Raw genomic sequence first — 15,209 nt, 5'->3', positions numbered from 1 at the left:
TGATTCTCCTCTTCACAATATTGTCCCATATATACTGAGCGCTGAATGCTCTCAGACATCTGTCTCTCTGTTTCGCTTGCTTCCTGCTTACGTCTTCATCCGCAACCATTTTCCAACCGCTTCTTCTTTGTATTTGGTTTTCTTTGCGAGCAACATCTGGGCTTTGTGTACGGCGGTAAATTTGCTACGTGGAGTATTAGGCAGGAGAGACGGGAAATGAAGTCTGGCCTGAGCGGCGAGGCCTGAATTTACTGGCGCTGGTGGAAATTTGTCATGAACTTAACGGATGGATGAATCAATGAATAGGGTGGGATGGTTGGCGTATATTTCTTTTTCCCCGGTTGATAACACCCTCCTCCTTTGTGATACAGATCTCATTACCGAGATCAGGAATACCATTTCGAATCTTCTCTACCCTCTTATTTCGATGGTCTTATTTCTTTGTAATGGGGGGCTCGGTGGTGATATTTAATACATGGTAGAGAGAGGAGAGGGCTGAAGTTGCAGTTGGTATAATAGTGTCCCAACACGGCATGCAAACGTTGCCAACCCGTTATCGTTGACAAGGTCACTCTCTCCTAACCTCTATTCAGCCAAACTATTGATCTTACAGTGTGGATTGATTATACATATCTTTTGACGGATACACAAGTACTTATATTACTACTGATACCACTACTTGAATCATGACCAAAACAGTTTGCGTGTAGCTGTGATCATCAGTGGTTACAGCAAGATTGATGATACGTACCGCACGTCCATTAAGGGTTGTAGGCAGTTAGTTGTACATAGCTTGACCCTAAGCTAATACTGTCCCAAGACTAAGTAGTTCTAGGCTTGATACGAAATAACGAGTTTGTGCCCGGGAAGGTTGGACTAGGTGGTATAACCCGGTTGGACCAGGTTGTAAACGGTTCAGACGCCTCCAAGACCCCCCTTTCCCCCTTTCCCCTACTACGGGTGCGTGAATCTCGGTACAGTATACTAAGGTAGTGCTTTAGCACCTTGGATTCTGGCAAGATTGGTGATTCCCTTTTTGGAAATAGTAGGGCAGGACAGAACAGAGCAGAACATTGGGAAATGGGGGACCGACAAGGCCAATATGATACTAGAGCATGGGAAGAGCAAATCAACATGCAGAGTGGTATGTATATAAATATAAGATTAAGGGAAAAAGGGGGTCCTGGAAACTGTACAGGTCGGACTATACACATCAACTCTATAATACACGTAGACACATTGAGTTGGACTCCGGGAACATGGAAACCGGGATTCTTTGGCTCTTACCCCCTATACACACAAAGGGAGCAAGCAGGCAGAGGAGACGAAACCATCTCGAGACAAAACAAAGAACCGTGGAATCCGGAGAAGATCAGTTGACAAACTTTTTCCGGATCGGATTCGACCTGCGGACCATCGACTCGGGCCCGACCAGGACGGTTTTGTCCGGAAGGGTGCGCACGGAGAGCTCGACCGCCGCCTCCGTGTCGCCCCAATAATCCCGCCGTTGCAGGGTCAGATACCCGCCGGTTTCGCGGTTAACCTCCTTGTAGTTGAGGCCGAAGCGGAAGTACCGCCTGATGCAGAAGTTCAGAACGGGCCAGACCGGGTTGTCCCGGCTCAGCAGCTTCTGGGGACCCTCCCGGGGAGCTTCGATGAGGTCGGCGAGGACCCGCGCTTTCATCGGCTCGGATTCTTCTTCTGGTTCTTCTTCTAACTCGAACTCTGACTCTGGCTCTGACTGTAGTGTTGTTGACCTTGGCTCTAAGTCCGGCGGCTGCGTTGTTGGTTGATCTTGATCGCGATGAAGAGAATCCAGGGCGTCGTCGACAGACCGGTTCGTTGCCGCCGCTCTGGCCTTAATTCTTTTCTCCCAGTAATTACCCTCGAAGTAGTCCTTTATTTGTGAATCCTCATCAAAGAACGATTCAGCGGTGCCGTGGTCGTCATTGTGACTTTTGTCTTCTTGCACTCTGTTCTTGGCGTTGTATTCTTTCATCGCTGCCCGTAGGATGACCCGAATGGTATTCAAGTTCGGGATCACACACTTTTCCTGCTTGCCCCAGAAGTATACTGGGTCGAAGTGGGGGTCGGCTCGTTCGAGGATGCGTTCGGAGTGTAGGTACATGCGCGGGATGCCGCCCTCACGCGTCCTGACCGTTTCCGGTGAGAGGATGTCCAAGCAAGTCTTGAAGTAAAGGTTCATGCCCGCGGCGCTGCCTTGCGTGTCAACGACGGCTTCGAGGATCCGGTGGAACGCAGTCGAGGGAATGTAGGGGATCAAAGTGCGCGAAGCGACCTTGAATTTTAGGTGATGTGTGCTGGAGGCGGCGATATCACGAAGGGCAGGGGAGTCTACGAAATTGAGGAAGACGCGGTGAAAACTCGCGAGCACACGTGGTTGGAAGTCCCGGCTCTGGACGGGGATAGCGCTGTTCGATAGGACCGAGCTCCGGCGTTCGCTGAACTCTCCAGCAAATAAGCGGCCGAGGATTGCCTTCGCCGTGCCCAGAGAACTGACGAGGTTGGCGTGCCTCCGTTCATGATCTGTACCGAGGCGTTCCCAATCTTCTCCTAACTCTTGAAGGGCGTGTTCCAGACGGATGATCTCTGCTGCTAGGGTGGCAACGTTGCTGTGGCCCCAGGACTTAAGGCGGTGGTCGCGAAGGTACTCGAGCAAGAATACCACTGAATCCCAGTGGCCTTGCACGATGCGGTAGTTAAGAAGGGCACGCAAGGTGTTAGTTGAAAGAGGCTGCTGAAGAGATCCAATAACAGATTCAGCAAGGACTTCGTTCTTTGTGGCGGCGGCGAAGCGAAGGATCGATGGCGCTATGTTCTGGTTACCGTACACGTCCTTTGAGATGGCAGGCCTTTCGACGTCTGTAGCAGAGAATAGCCACTCAGCCGACTCGTAAGCCCGTGATGCGGTGAGCAAGTCGAGCAGTTCGGCCAGCGTCACACTCGACAGATGCGGCATGGGTGACAAAGAAGAATCAAGCGAGTCCTCAGCGCCTATAGCTTCCGAGTCGAAGGATTTGCCTATCCGCTGCTGTCTGCTTTCGTCTTCTATTTCCTGCAGCCAGGCAAATGTCCTCAAGGCCTCCCCGGACCGTCGCAAGGACGAAGAATACCTAAGGGTGTATTCGAGCAGGCCAACTGGCGCCAGAGTTTGATTGTAAGAATCCCACTGACGATAGCGCTTGAGTTGCTTTTTATCCGTGTCTTGCGTATAGGGCGGAACCCAAGGCGGCACTACAGTCGATGCGGCCTTGAGGAGGTCAATAAGACAAAAAGGGTCCTTTTGGGCGTTGATCCCTCCAGAGGATAGCACCCGCATGAGGAAAGTATTAAAAGTCCTGGTTGTCGCAAGCAAACGTGTCATCCTCTGCGAAGCGAAAATGAACTTTAATGTGAAAACACAGGACACCATGCGACTGGGTGACATGCCTCGGAAACCGGTCCCTAGATATGCCAGGTTTGGGAGACTGTGGAACAATGCACAAACGACTTCCTCGCTAATCGTTCGCTCACCCATCCCAACAAAGGGAGTCAGGTCAACCCTGTTCTTGGTGTAATTTTCCATAATTCGCGTGTCAAGCACTCCAGGGTCATGTGGCCGACGCCATGTGCTTTCCATCTCGATATTAGTCTTCCAGACTCGTGCGGACTTGTCAAGCATATGTATCTTGTTCCAGTTCTTGGCCGTCCAGCGGTTGTCGCTCGACTGTCTCTTCATTCGCTCTATTAGCCACACCCCCTCTTCGGTGAAGCCTTGCTCGACACAGCACCAGAGAATCAACTCCATCCAAATTGATGGTCCTAGTTCACGGATGACCGGGCTAACCGAAATGAAGGGTGATTCTTGGCCTGCTGCAGCAGCCTTGTCAGCCATGTCTGCCTCGTACTCCATCCACGCAGCATCAGTCAGAGCTTGCATAATCGAGGACTTGAGCAAGGACATCCCTGGAGGCCGAAATGAACTCTGGAATCGCAGGGGTGGAGTCCAATCGTAAACCCGGTCGGATATAGCGCCAGAAGTATGCAGACGGGCAAGAGTGCAAAGAACAACCGACATAGCCAACTTGGCCTCATTGGGGGATGCATCCGCGGCGTCTAGTACAAGGGCACCCAGCGATTGCCATATCTGCGCCAGAAATCGCTCATTCAATTCGGCAGCAAAGGGCCTGGCGGTACTGTGCCTCAGCGGAATCAATTTCGGGTCATTTGACGCGCCGCGGTTTGTGGCCGCCGCAGCAGGAGGCGCAGAATCCACAGCTCGACTAGAAAGCTCATCAAGCGTTGAGTTCGGATCCAGCGCCCAATGCACACCGGTTGGTGGCCGCGAGCGCCGCGAGAAGTCACTGGCGGCTTCGGAGGCGTCAAGAAGACGACCTAAAATGAAATCCACAGCAGCCCAATTGTTCAACCGGAAGCCAAGATACGTCAGCAGGTCCAAATGTCGATGTTTTCGGGCTCGATATAGCGTGTTGGTCATGTCGACAGCTTCTGCGAAGGATTCCTGGGCCATAGACGACGAATTGGCGGAGGAATGATCCGGACTCTCCTCCGTCTCCTCCCCATTGTAGTCTCTGCGCAACGGCGGTGGCAAATGCTCTTCCAGCAGTGCGAGCCAGCGTTCATTGGGGTCGAGTGCCTTCTCACTTATTTTAGGCTGCCTCATCTTCCTCATCCCCTGGGCACTGATAAACTCATAAGTGAAGGCTGTGCTGTCTGTGGCGAAGCGTTGGTAGATCCCACGTCGCCGCGACGCGGAGGAAGCCCAGCGCGAGCTGGGAGGGCGAGAGGCATGGGTTCCGCAGAAATGACCGATCGAGGGAGGAGAGGTAATTCGAGAAGGCCCATGATGCGAGCGCAGCGGACGAGCTGAGGACAAGCACCTTTTCATGACACGATAGTGGTACTAGCGGAGGTGGCTTACGGGCGGAGAAAGTCCAAAACTCGAAGTGACCGTTGAACGAGTGTTCTGTAACGCATGTCTAGTCACAGGGACCAGGTCAAATGTATACCATGAAAAATGTATACCATAAAACTAGAGCAGACTGTAGTATGTGGGAAGTTATTCTTGGGGAGACAATAAACAGACGGACCCAACGACGAAAAGAAAAGATTCTTTGAAAGCTGTTGGCTCTGGGGAGAAGTTCCTGGCGGGAGGAACTTTTAACTGATAGAAGGCAAAGCAGCAACTGATAGCTAGATGCTGACTCAGCTGCAGGGGCTTAGTTAACTTTCTCATCCCCCAATCAGTGATGCGCCATTTACGAGTAATAATGCGCTATCATCAGAATAGTTCAATAGCCTTGGACCTGATAGATATACTGCACAGGCGATGATCGAATCTGGTATTTCAAGGTTCAGACAAGGATATCAAAGTACGATAGTGCCTTATGTAACACATCAATAAAAGGGGATTTATGTATATGCAACCCCTAAAGGTAGATAGGTAGATAGGTAGATCAATGACTCGACTCGAACAGCGACCAGTGGCCAAAGGTATCAATGGAAACAAAAAGACAGAAAGACCAGACCTAGTATGAACCGATATGAACTTCAGAACAAGGCCCAAAATACAACAGAACCTACCAATAGCGCCCGAGAATCAGACCCCAAACAACCGAGCCCAGCTGAATAACAACAAACCCTATGGATTGAACACTGTATTCTCTCATGAATGTGAGCCTTCACTCTGGCTCAACCGGGCTCATAGCTCTTCGGTAGCCATCTCAATATCCTCTTCTTCAGCAAACTCCATATCACCTCCCAGCTCTTGCTCGACTTCATCAACGACAAAGCTTTCGTAGTCTTCCAGTCCTTTCTGAACATGGACCTTGAAGCGAATAACATCATTCAGCATACTTTCCACATTTGTGTGTAGTTCTTCCCGTAGAGAGTTCGCGCGGAGCGTCAACTGTTCGTATTCAATGTTGGTATTCATCTCACGCTGCTCCATCAGTTGAACGCTTTCGCTAAGCGTAGCGCGCATCTTGGCCAGCTCTTTCTCCATCTTCTCAATCTGGGCATCCGACGCCAGCTTCTGAGTTGTGGTAATCTCTTTGAGCCTTTCGAACTCCTCTTCGGCAGCGCGCCGCTTGTGTTCCAAGGCTTCAACTTCGCTCCTTTTCTCGTCCATCGCCTCCTTGATGTTGTCCAGCAGATTGCGACGCTCCATATCATCGTCAATTGCGCGTTTCCGGCGTTCGTTGATGTCCTTGCGGAGAGACTGGAGATTACTACGAACGGCACCACGCAAGTCCAGGTTCAACAAGTGAGCCGGGTGGTATCCAGTGAAAGGCTCCGCAAGCAGTCGGTCTCCTTCCGGGGAGATTCTGTTCGGGAGACCACCAATTTGGGATGATGAGAAATTGCTCTCGTTGACATTGAGGCTCAGCTCGTATTCATCACCCTTGGCGTTCACGGCAGAGGATGGGATTAAACTGTTTTGGTAGCCGAGAGTGTTGTAGGCCTTGACCACCTCCTCCAGGTCCTCTAGCTTCTTGCTTGCCTCGGCCTCCTTGGCCATGACCCGAGCATGCGTTTCTTCCAACCGGTTGACAGTGTCTTCAAGGTTTTTCTGCAGCCGCTCGCGCTCGGTGTTCATGCGGTCGATGTCTTGAATAGTCAGGCCCTGCTGGTCGACACTGGCCTGGAGCCCGGACCGTTCATCCTCCGCCGCTTGCAGGTCGGACTCGGTCTTTTTGAGTTCGTCCTCCAAGAATTTGATGCGATTTTCGTACTTCTCGATTTTGCCCTGCACATTCTGGTTGTAATCTTCGAATTTCCTTTTGTCATCCTCCAAGATGCGGAAATGTTTGTCCAGCTTGGCCATATCCGGGGCGTTCTTCTCCAACTCTTCAATCTGATCGCGTAGGGCCCGATTCTCAGCCTCGAGAACCTGCATTTCTTGCACATACTTCTCGTTGCCCTTCTCGAAGTCCTGTGCCATCATCTCAACATGTGGAACAAGTCTCTTCTCTGCTGTTTCATCATCTTCCTCCTCCCCACCCTGAAGCCAATCATGATAGGCGCTGGTAAGGAATCGGAAGATGATACGGTCGCCCGAGACGTCCACGCCCATTTCTGCGCAGGCCTCGTCATATTCCCCAAGAAGGAACCGGTCCATCATTTGCGCTAGTTGCATGAGCCAATGTAGCATGCCGAGGAAAGTGGGCCAGTTTTGGCCGCCAACTGCTGCGATTTGCGACTTTGTGATGCCTTTCTCGTAGGGGTAACGCAGCTGCTTCAATATCGGCGGCACTTCCGCATCCATGCTCTTTTGAAATTTGTGGCCCGGGTCGATGCGATGATATAGCCACTGGAAGATGTAGTTGAAGTCTTTTTGGGTCGGTGACCGTAACGTGTTCTGGCCTAGTGAGTGCTTCATCTCAAGTTCAAAGTTGTTATGTGTCAGATATTCCAACAGCTCTTGGCCGATCCGCGCCTGGAAAGACCTGTCTCTGAGAGGTCTCGGGTCTCTTGGGACACCAGCTACTGTGGGAACCTGGGTGAAGAACGACTGATGCGCCATGGCGCCCCCCATGGACGGGCGTGAGAATACACTACTCCTTCGCTGTAACGCCTGCGCGGCCGCTGTGTTGGATGTAATAGCTCCGGGAGCGAGGCTGGGGCGTCCCACGCTGGGTCCATGGAAGATATTGCTCGACACCGAGCGCCGGACTGACGAGAGACCGGCGTCTGCACCAAGACCCCCACCCGATGAGGATCGCTGGAAATTCGGCTGTTGCGGGCGACTGGCAGAGTTCATAATCGACATGGAGCGGGTGTGCTGTGAAGTGAAGGGAGGGTTCTGGTATCCAATGGAGCTGGTACGTTTGAGGGCGGATGAGGGTTGGGGAAGAGCGGAGTAGTTCTGAACGCTTCCAAGCGCCATCGACTAGATGTGGTAGTCAGCATCACTTTGAATCTGGGTTTTCTTGCATCCATGTAGGCACATGGAAGGTGCGACAAGTTGGGGCGCATACCTCGCGAGGGCGCCTGATGCTGAACAGTCCGGTATCTTGCGACATGATGAGCAGGCAGCCGCGACTGCAGCTGTTGATTTGATACAGTCACAAAATCGGCCCAAAGTACCAACCGGGGTATTCCAAGAGGAGTGAGAACCAGGATCTGGATTGATTGTGCAGCACGAAGCTGGAACACCAACTTCTACCGTCGGAAATGGAGGGAGATTTTGGACGGGCAGCAGCAACCGAGCGGGCGGATGATGGATGTAAACAAGACATGCCACTTTGCTTGAAAATAGCAGGCGGTGAGCGGCCTGGGAACAACAGGAGAGCTGAAAGGTTGAACTAACCGGATCCGGACTGAGCCACTCTTTCCAGTTGGACCTACTAGATAACTAACTTCCTGAATCCATGATCACGGGCCCCTCTGGGGATACGCCGAGTCCGCCGCGGTACCGGCTGTGATTAGTTGCTTTATTACAGTACCTCCTAGTACCGTCCTAGCCTCCCCTCCCCAACTTCCGAGGTCCAATTCCCTTTCCTCCTCCTCCACCTCCTCCTCCTCCTCCTCCTACTAATTTTCCACTTCGCTTTCCGTCTCATTGTCTCTTTCAATTCTCACTCACTGCGCACATTGTCGCTCGATAGACTCTCGTTTCGTTACAACCGAAACAGAGTCCCTGGTGGACCCGTCATCATGGTTCGCGAGGAGCTTATCTCGTCTGCTGTAGGTTTATTGCCTCAATCCTCATCTGTCATTTGCGGTTGCCGGAATCGGAGCTGACTGTCATCCTCAACATCCTAGATCACCTGTAGGTTATCATCGACGCACTGCAATGCAATTCGTTTTGCTGCGGACTCTAATTCGAAGATAGTTCTCCAAGATCCGTCTGTCGCCTCTTCGCCGATCGAAAAGCGAGTCGCATTCCTGCAGTCAAAGAACCTAACGAAAGAAGAGATCGATGTCGCTCTTTCGCGAGTAGGTGAAGATCCGGCCGCGGCGGCCGCGGCGACATCATCTTCGAGCTATCAGCCTTCTTCCCAACAAGCAGTCTATCGACCACCTCCACCTCAACCACCCGCTCCGGGATATGGCTACCCATCGTATGGTCAATGGCAGCCCCCGCCAGAGTAAGTGGCTGTCCGCCACGGAGGATAGTCTCGGGAATACTAATTTCGTCGTCACGGCAGACCTCCAAAGCGGGACTGGCGGGATTGGTTTATTATGGCTACTGTTGTGGGTGGTGTCGGATATGGGCTGTACACTATCACGAAGGTCAGTTTTTCTGTATTTAACCTACAGCCGTGCTGCGGAAGGAGCTGACATTGATCAAGCGATATATCACACCCTTGATCGCACCCCCTACCCCACCACAGCTGGAACAAGATAAGCAGGATATTGATGAGCAGTTCTCCCGTGCATTTACGCTTATCGATCAACTCTCCACCGACACAGCCGCCCTGAAGTCTGCAGAAGAAGAGCGATCCGAGCGACTCGACGCTGCTCTCAGAGAGGTCGAGACTCTTGTCTCCGATATGAAGAACGCATCCCGTCGGAGAGACGACGAGACCCGCCGCATTAGCGACGAAGTTAAATCGTTGAAAGACGCCATCCCTAAGGCTATGGAGAGTGCTCGGGAAGGCAACGAGAATCGTTTGAAGGAGCTGAGCACCGAATTGAAGAGCTTGAAAGTTCTTCTGGGAAATCGACTTGGTGGCGGTGGTAGCGGCGCCAGCTCGTCCATCGCTGGACGGGCTGTGGGCGGCATCCCTCTTCCGACTGCTTCACGGCCAGCCGAGGAGTCGGCCTCTGCCTCTAACGCAACAAATGGATCGACTGCGGGATCGATTGAACAGCCGTCGCAATCCGCTCAGCCGAGCCCGAGTGCCAGTACTGCATCCCTGGGCAACAACCCTCTTTCGCAATTCGGTCGGTCTGCCTCTATTCCCGCTTGGCAGATGGCGGCTGCCAACCGATCCAAAACAGCCTCCCCGGCGCCATCGAACGCCGCCGACAACTCCGCCGCCACTACCACGGCCAGTGAGCCGCAAAGCGCCCCAGCTAGCTAGACAGTACCCTACACATTCTCATGCGAAGCTTTTTGTCATTCAATTTATTCCGAGTCCCCCTGGTAGGGCTGTCATTGATACCATGAAGATGAATATGATGCAGCGATTGTACGTTTGGGAGTCACAGTCTCGCACTTGTATAGTAGACGCTGCATAAGAAAAATTTAGCACAAGAGATTCCAGGTCATGCCAGATTTGATTAGCGCAGAGCAAATGATGGATCGGCCGATACTGTACTCTCAAATTATCTTATTAGTGTAAATCGTGTCTAGTAGGAATGAGTATGTTGTGTACCTCAACACTCTCCACCAACGCCGCCGCCTCGGCCGCCGAAGCTTGGCACCTTCAACTCCGCCATCGGCAACCCTCCCCAACTTCCATCTGGATCAGCTTCTCTCACCCGCCCTTTACGGACAACATAAGCACACCACCACAATGTCTCCTCGAGATCACCATCGCGGTCGCACTGATCCAGCCTCTCGACCTCGCTCCCGCACCCGATCGCGCACTCGCTCCCCGGACACAACAGACCGAACAGACCGACATCGAAGCAGACGTCACCACCATCATCGCCATCGTCACGATGACCAACACGACGACCACCACCGTCGCCATACAGACACCCACCGCGACCGACTTAACCAAGACGAAGACCGAGACCGAGACCGTCATCGCCGGCACCGTCACCACCATCATTCCTCCTCCCACCGCACCCCAGACACAGCGCAAGCAACCCGAGCGCCCCGAGTCCTCCCCTATGGATCGCGCGAACTCACCAAACACGACCTAACCACCTTCACCCCGCTCTTCGCCATGTACCTCGACATCCAGAAAGGTCTTTACCTCGAGGACCTCCCGGAAGACGAAGTCAAGGGTCGCTGGAAGAGTTTCATCCGCAAATGGTACCTAGCGCTCCTCTCGTCCCGTCCCGTCCATGCCTGCTATTCTATACTTTTGCTTGGCGAAGGCACACCCCGCTTCCCCCCCCCCCTTTGCCCAGAAATCACATGGGAACAATAAACCTCTAAGACTAACATATCAGGAACCACGGCGAACTAGCAGAGGGATGGTACGATCCCGCAATGCTGGAGCGAGCGCGGTCAAATCTCGACAACGCTCCTCCTCCTCCTCCTCCTCCTGCAGGCAAAGAGCCACAATCCTCCACCTCCACCGCCCACAACCAACAGACTGAGCGACATCATTCCGAACGAGATCGCCAGAACACCGACGACTCCGACGACAACGAAGACAATGAAGAAGACGATTACGGCCCCACCCTCCCCCAACCCGACAAATCACTGTCCGGGCCCACGATCCCCACGATACAGGACCTGGAACTGAGGAAAGGTACGCCAACGCAAAACCACCCCAGACGCACAGCATGGCATCCGCTTTCTCGCACTGCGAGATCCATAGTCTCTGTCCGGAGGGAAGCTCATAATAGCGAGATGTTAAAAACCACAAGTGAACTAACCCACCCTTCAAAAAACAGAACAAGCCCGCGAAGACGCCCTCACCGCGCGCCAGGACTCGCAATCCCACTATCGAAGCGAGGTGCGCTCGCACCGCGCGGAGCTGCGGCATATGCAGGAGGAGGTGGCGCCGCGGGCGGAGCCGGGGACGCACGAGCGGCGCATGGAGAAGCGGCAGGAGGCGGCGCAGGCGAACCGGGCGTTCGCGGAGGCGCGCCGCGGCGGGTCGCCGGGGGCCGCGGCGGTGCCGGATGAGGACCTGATGGGGTCCGGGGAGAACGAGCTGGAGGCGATCAAGAAGTCGCGGGAGCGCGAGCAGCGCAAGAAGAATGAGCGGGAGCTGCGGCGCGAGGAGATCATGCGCGCCCGCGCGGCCGAGAGGGAGGAGCGGCTGCAGAAGTATCGCGCGAAAGAGGAGGAGACGATCGGGTGGTTGAAGACGTTGGCGAAGCAGCGGTTTGGGTGATGATTTCTTTTCTCCCCCCGCATACGCGCCTTGGATGGGATCCAAAGGAACTGTGAATGAAGCTCCCTCACGGTTCGATTCGGAGATCCACATACAGATTCGCTAGAAATGACAAGAACACTATACTGATACATCCGATTGTGCTATCTAGAGTATATGTATGTATGTACTGGCCCCAGAAAAGCAAAACTCCTTTCCACGTCTAAATATCCCCCTTCAAACTTTTGTTTTAAAACCCTCGTCCATATATCCAACAACCCTCACGCGAACGCCTCTAGCAAAGTACACACAGACACACCTCTGGCTTCCTCTTCATCCTCTATCCTAATCTTTCCGCCCCAACTCCAAATCAGCAACCAGCCTCATCGAGTCCGTCCCATTGACCGCCGCCGTCGCCTCCCCCCCAAGCCCAAAGAACGGCTTGACAGCCACATCGACCGTCTCCTCGAACAGACGCCCCACGACCAGATCCTTCAGCTCCTCGCCGGTCTGGGCGAAATCCGGGTAGGCGTTCAGCTCCAACAGCCAGGCGTTGCCGGTGTGATCGACGAGGAAGTCGACGCCGAACAGCTCGAAGGCATTGGGGAGGGTCTGGAAGTGGACCATCATGCCGCGGGCGGCGGCCTCGAAGACCTCGCCGGTGACGGCGCAGATCTGATCGAAGAGCGTTTCCTTCCAGTCCGGCGCGAGGCCCGGGACGGCCTCGTCCAGCTGCCAGTAGCGGCGGACGCTGCCTTCGTTGGCGCTGCCGCCGTCCTGGAAGCAGGTGTTGGTGAGGTGGCGGGCCAGGTCCGTGACCCCGTCGCCTTCTTCTTCTTCGTCACCGGGCGCGCAGTAGGGCTTCGCGGCGAACAGGGCCAGCATCTCCCGGAAGACGTAGACCTTCAGCGAGCCAACGGCCAGGACGTAGGTGCGGATGTGGAACTTGCGGTTCGCGGCCGAGGGGAGCAAGAGCGGCGGGTCGATGTACGGCTGCGCGATGAAGTGGCGCAGTTGCGAGGTGACCACGCCGTGATCGTTGTCGTCGTCGTCGTCATCCTCGGGCTTGGTGGGACGCCCCGAGTCACTCCCCTCCTCCTCCTCCTCCTCCTCCTCATCTTCCTCCTCGTCATCCGAATCAGGATCCCATTCTTCGAAGATCCCGCGGAGTCCGTCTTCGCTGTTGAACAGCCGGATGCCGTTGCCGCGGTCGCTCATCCCGGCTTTGAGGATCCACCATTCCTTCTCGGACTCCGGTAGGGTCTCGTTGCGTTCGAGGCTCTCACGGAGCTCGTAGGCCTCCAGGAGGGCGTCGTCGAGGAATTCCGCGTAGTCGAGCTCGAAGTCGCAGGCGAACTTGAAGTGCTTGGACAATACGCTGTCCGGGTGCTTGGTCACCCAGTTCGTGACGGTGTTGGATAGGTAGTGTTTGCGGATCAGCGCCTTGCGGATGATGTAGGCGTTCGCGAGGGACGACGAGGAGTGCATCATGGCGTGCTCGAAATCCAGCCGTTCGTATTCGCGATACTGGAACACAGGAGCGGAGGGGGACGGGAGGTCGGCCAGGGAGGAGATGGTGCGACTTTGGCCGGCGCCGAGGCGACGCTGCAGGGCCTGCTCCATGAGACTCTGGACGTATGGATTGTCGCTGTCCACGATGGTATATAATGTAGGCTCATTATTATCCGGTCTACATGAACATGATCTATCAGAATCCCGGCCGTCCCACGGTATGAAAAGCACTGCAAGTAGAATTGAAAGGGAAGCGAAAGACAAGAAAAAAAGAGGAAGGCGCCGAAGGCATAGACTAGCTCTCTCGAATATCTGACAAGCGCGCGCAAGCTCTTCTCTATGATATGTGCAGGTAATGCAGTTCGGGTCGTATAGATTCGGCCGTTCGTCTGCCGCGCAATAAATCACACAAATCACTCACAGCTTGATCTCCCCTTCGATACCGGGCGTGTGCATGAAATTAGCCTTCAACGGCGTCACACTGCGGCGAGGGGTTAGCAACAGTCGACAAGAGCACGGAACTCAACACCACAAACCTAGTCATTCCCTCCTTCACAACCCACCCGTCATTTCCGGGCGTACCCTCATCCACGCTTCTGTAGACATCCGTGAAATTGGGCGCCCACTCGAAGTGCTTGTGTTGGATGCGAGATCGCTTGATCGAAGGCTTGCTCCCTTCTGCAGCCAGAGCTTTCCCAGCACCCTCGCCTTCTTCCCGCAGCTTGTGCTCATGCGCACTCGGGCCGTCCATCGAGGCAGATGCTTCAACAGCCTTAAAGCAGCTGCCAGACGACCAGCGGTTATCGAGCATCTGGGTGTAGAGAACCTTGGCCTCGCTCACACCAGGCTCCAGAGGTACATTGACACTGTATAGATCGACTCCCTCCGCCCAGTTCTTGTGAAGGTACTCGATCAACCGGACCGAATGCCGCGAAGCCTCCGCGATAACGATGGGGTCATGCTGACGCGAGCTGAATGCGTATGACAGAGCGATAGCACGTTTCCCACAGACCGCGGCCTCCATGGCGCCACCAATCGTTCCGCTGGACATGGCAAAGAGGGCTGTCGAGTTCCGGCCATAGTTCGGCCCAGAAACGACCAGGTCGATCGGACCGCGGTCTTCAAAGTAGTGGTATAGGCCGATCTGCACACAGCTAGCCGGCGTCGAGTCGACAAGGATCCACTCATCGCCGTCGTATTCTTCGTCGTCGCCTTCGTTCATACCGTGGGGCAACTCGTGAGTTGTTCCATCGTCCTTGTGCAAAGTCCCAGGCCGGAAGTAGGTGGGCTTTACCGCTGCTCCGACCAGGTGTGCTTTACCAATCCATGATCGCTGCTGATGCGGTAATACTACCGAAACAGTATGTCCGGCCGATTGCAGCGAGACGACGAGCGAATGGATATACGGCGAAGACTGGTTCGACGGCGGTCCGTCGTCGTTGACAACCTATTGTAGAAAACCCCCGTGAGCCTGGACTGAGATGGATAAAGACTGATGGCGTGCTATAGACAGGATAGCTGATGTGCTTACTAGAATATGCATTGGAGCAAGACCAAAGGTAGCGCGACGGGAGTTGAGTAGAAGAAGGTGAAGAAGAGGGGCAGAGAGGCAGAGGAGAGAGATCACGGCAGATTTCCCCGCCTTTTCGTCGTTCCTTGCGAACTGGAACCAGGCTGGATCCACCTGCCGCTCCGATTTGTCTCGTTATCGATAACTTAACTAATTAA

General features: G+C 54.1%; 4 protein-coding genes across 4 annotated transcripts; 1 reads left to right on the top strand and 3 right to left on the bottom strand.

The window, feature by feature from the left end:
• Positions 1-1,372: 1,372 nt before the first annotated feature.
• On the bottom strand, positions 1,373-4,684 carry BO66DRAFT_325597 (uncharacterized protein; the record flags this gene model as incomplete). The annotated part of the gene is made up of 2 exons (XM_025643872.1): positions 1,373-1,619; positions 1,926-4,684. 2 exons carry the CDS (start codon positions 4,682-4,684, stop codon positions 1,373-1,375), a joined length of 3,006 nt encoding a protein of 1,001 aa, XP_025502728.1.
• A 674-nt stretch (positions 4,685-5,358) lies between these two features.
• BO66DRAFT_351974 (kinetochore-associated Ndc80 complex subunit NDC80) lies at positions 5,359-8,229 on the bottom strand. Its single transcript, XM_025644763.1, has 2 exons — positions 8,001-8,229; positions 5,359-7,912 (listed from the first exon to the last, which is right to left on the bottom strand). The coding sequence occupies exons 1-2, from the start codon at positions 8,043-8,045 to the stop codon at positions 5,723-5,725; spliced, it is 2,235 nt and encodes a 744-aa protein (XP_025502727.1). The 5' UTR covers positions 8,046-8,229; the 3' UTR covers positions 5,359-5,722.
• Positions 8,230-8,679: 450 nt separating this feature from the next.
• Positions 8,680-12,164, top strand: BO66DRAFT_421207 (uncharacterized protein; the record flags this gene model as incomplete). Its single annotated transcript, XM_025649937.1, has 7 exons — positions 8,680-8,709; positions 8,854-9,113; positions 9,174-9,258; positions 9,318-10,023; positions 10,591-10,954; positions 11,095-11,399; positions 11,545-12,164. 7 exons carry the CDS (start codon positions 8,680-8,682, stop codon positions 11,988-11,990), a joined length of 2,196 nt encoding a protein of 731 aa, XP_025502726.1. The 3' UTR covers positions 11,991-12,164.
• BO66DRAFT_392714 (putative acid phosphatase) lies at positions 12,165-15,066 on the bottom strand. The gene is made up of 4 exons (XM_025647593.1): positions 15,013-15,066; positions 14,018-14,928; positions 13,903-13,962; positions 12,165-13,659 (listed from the first exon to the last, which is right to left on the bottom strand). Exons 1-4 carry the CDS (start codon positions 15,022-15,024, stop codon positions 12,315-12,317), a joined length of 2,328 nt encoding a protein of 775 aa, XP_025502725.1. The 5' UTR covers positions 15,025-15,066; the 3' UTR covers positions 12,165-12,314.
• Positions 15,067-15,209: the final 143 nt, after the last annotated feature.

Source organism: Aspergillus aculeatinus (genome assembly GCF_003184765.1).
Source record: "Aspergillus aculeatinus CBS 121060 unplaced genomic scaffold BO66scaffold_31, whole genome shotgun sequence".
Taxonomy (NCBI): domain Eukaryota; kingdom Fungi; phylum Ascomycota; class Eurotiomycetes; order Eurotiales; family Aspergillaceae; genus Aspergillus; species Aspergillus aculeatinus.
This window is presented reverse-complemented; position numbering and strand designations above follow the sequence as displayed.

Bases quoted from the DNA above. Each gene is read 5' to 3' on its own strand.
- BO66DRAFT_351974 (XM_025644763.1), bottom strand. From the start codon at position 8,045: ATGTCGCAAGATACCGGACTGTTCAGCATCAGGCGCCCTCGCGAG. The intron at 7,913-8,000 runs GTATGCGCCCCA...TACCACATCTAG, and splicing joins GCATCAGGCGCCCTCGCGAG to TCGATGGCGCTTGGAAGCGT.
- BO66DRAFT_392714 (XM_025647593.1), bottom strand. The intron at 13,963-14,017 runs GTTTGTGGTGTT...CCCTCGCCGCAG, and splicing joins GTGAAGGAGGGAATGACTAG to TGTGACGCCGTTGAAGGCTA. The intron at 13,660-13,902 runs GTGAGTGATTTG...ATGTTCATGTAG, and splicing joins ATCGAAGGGGAGATCAAGCT to ACCGGATAATAATGAGCCTA.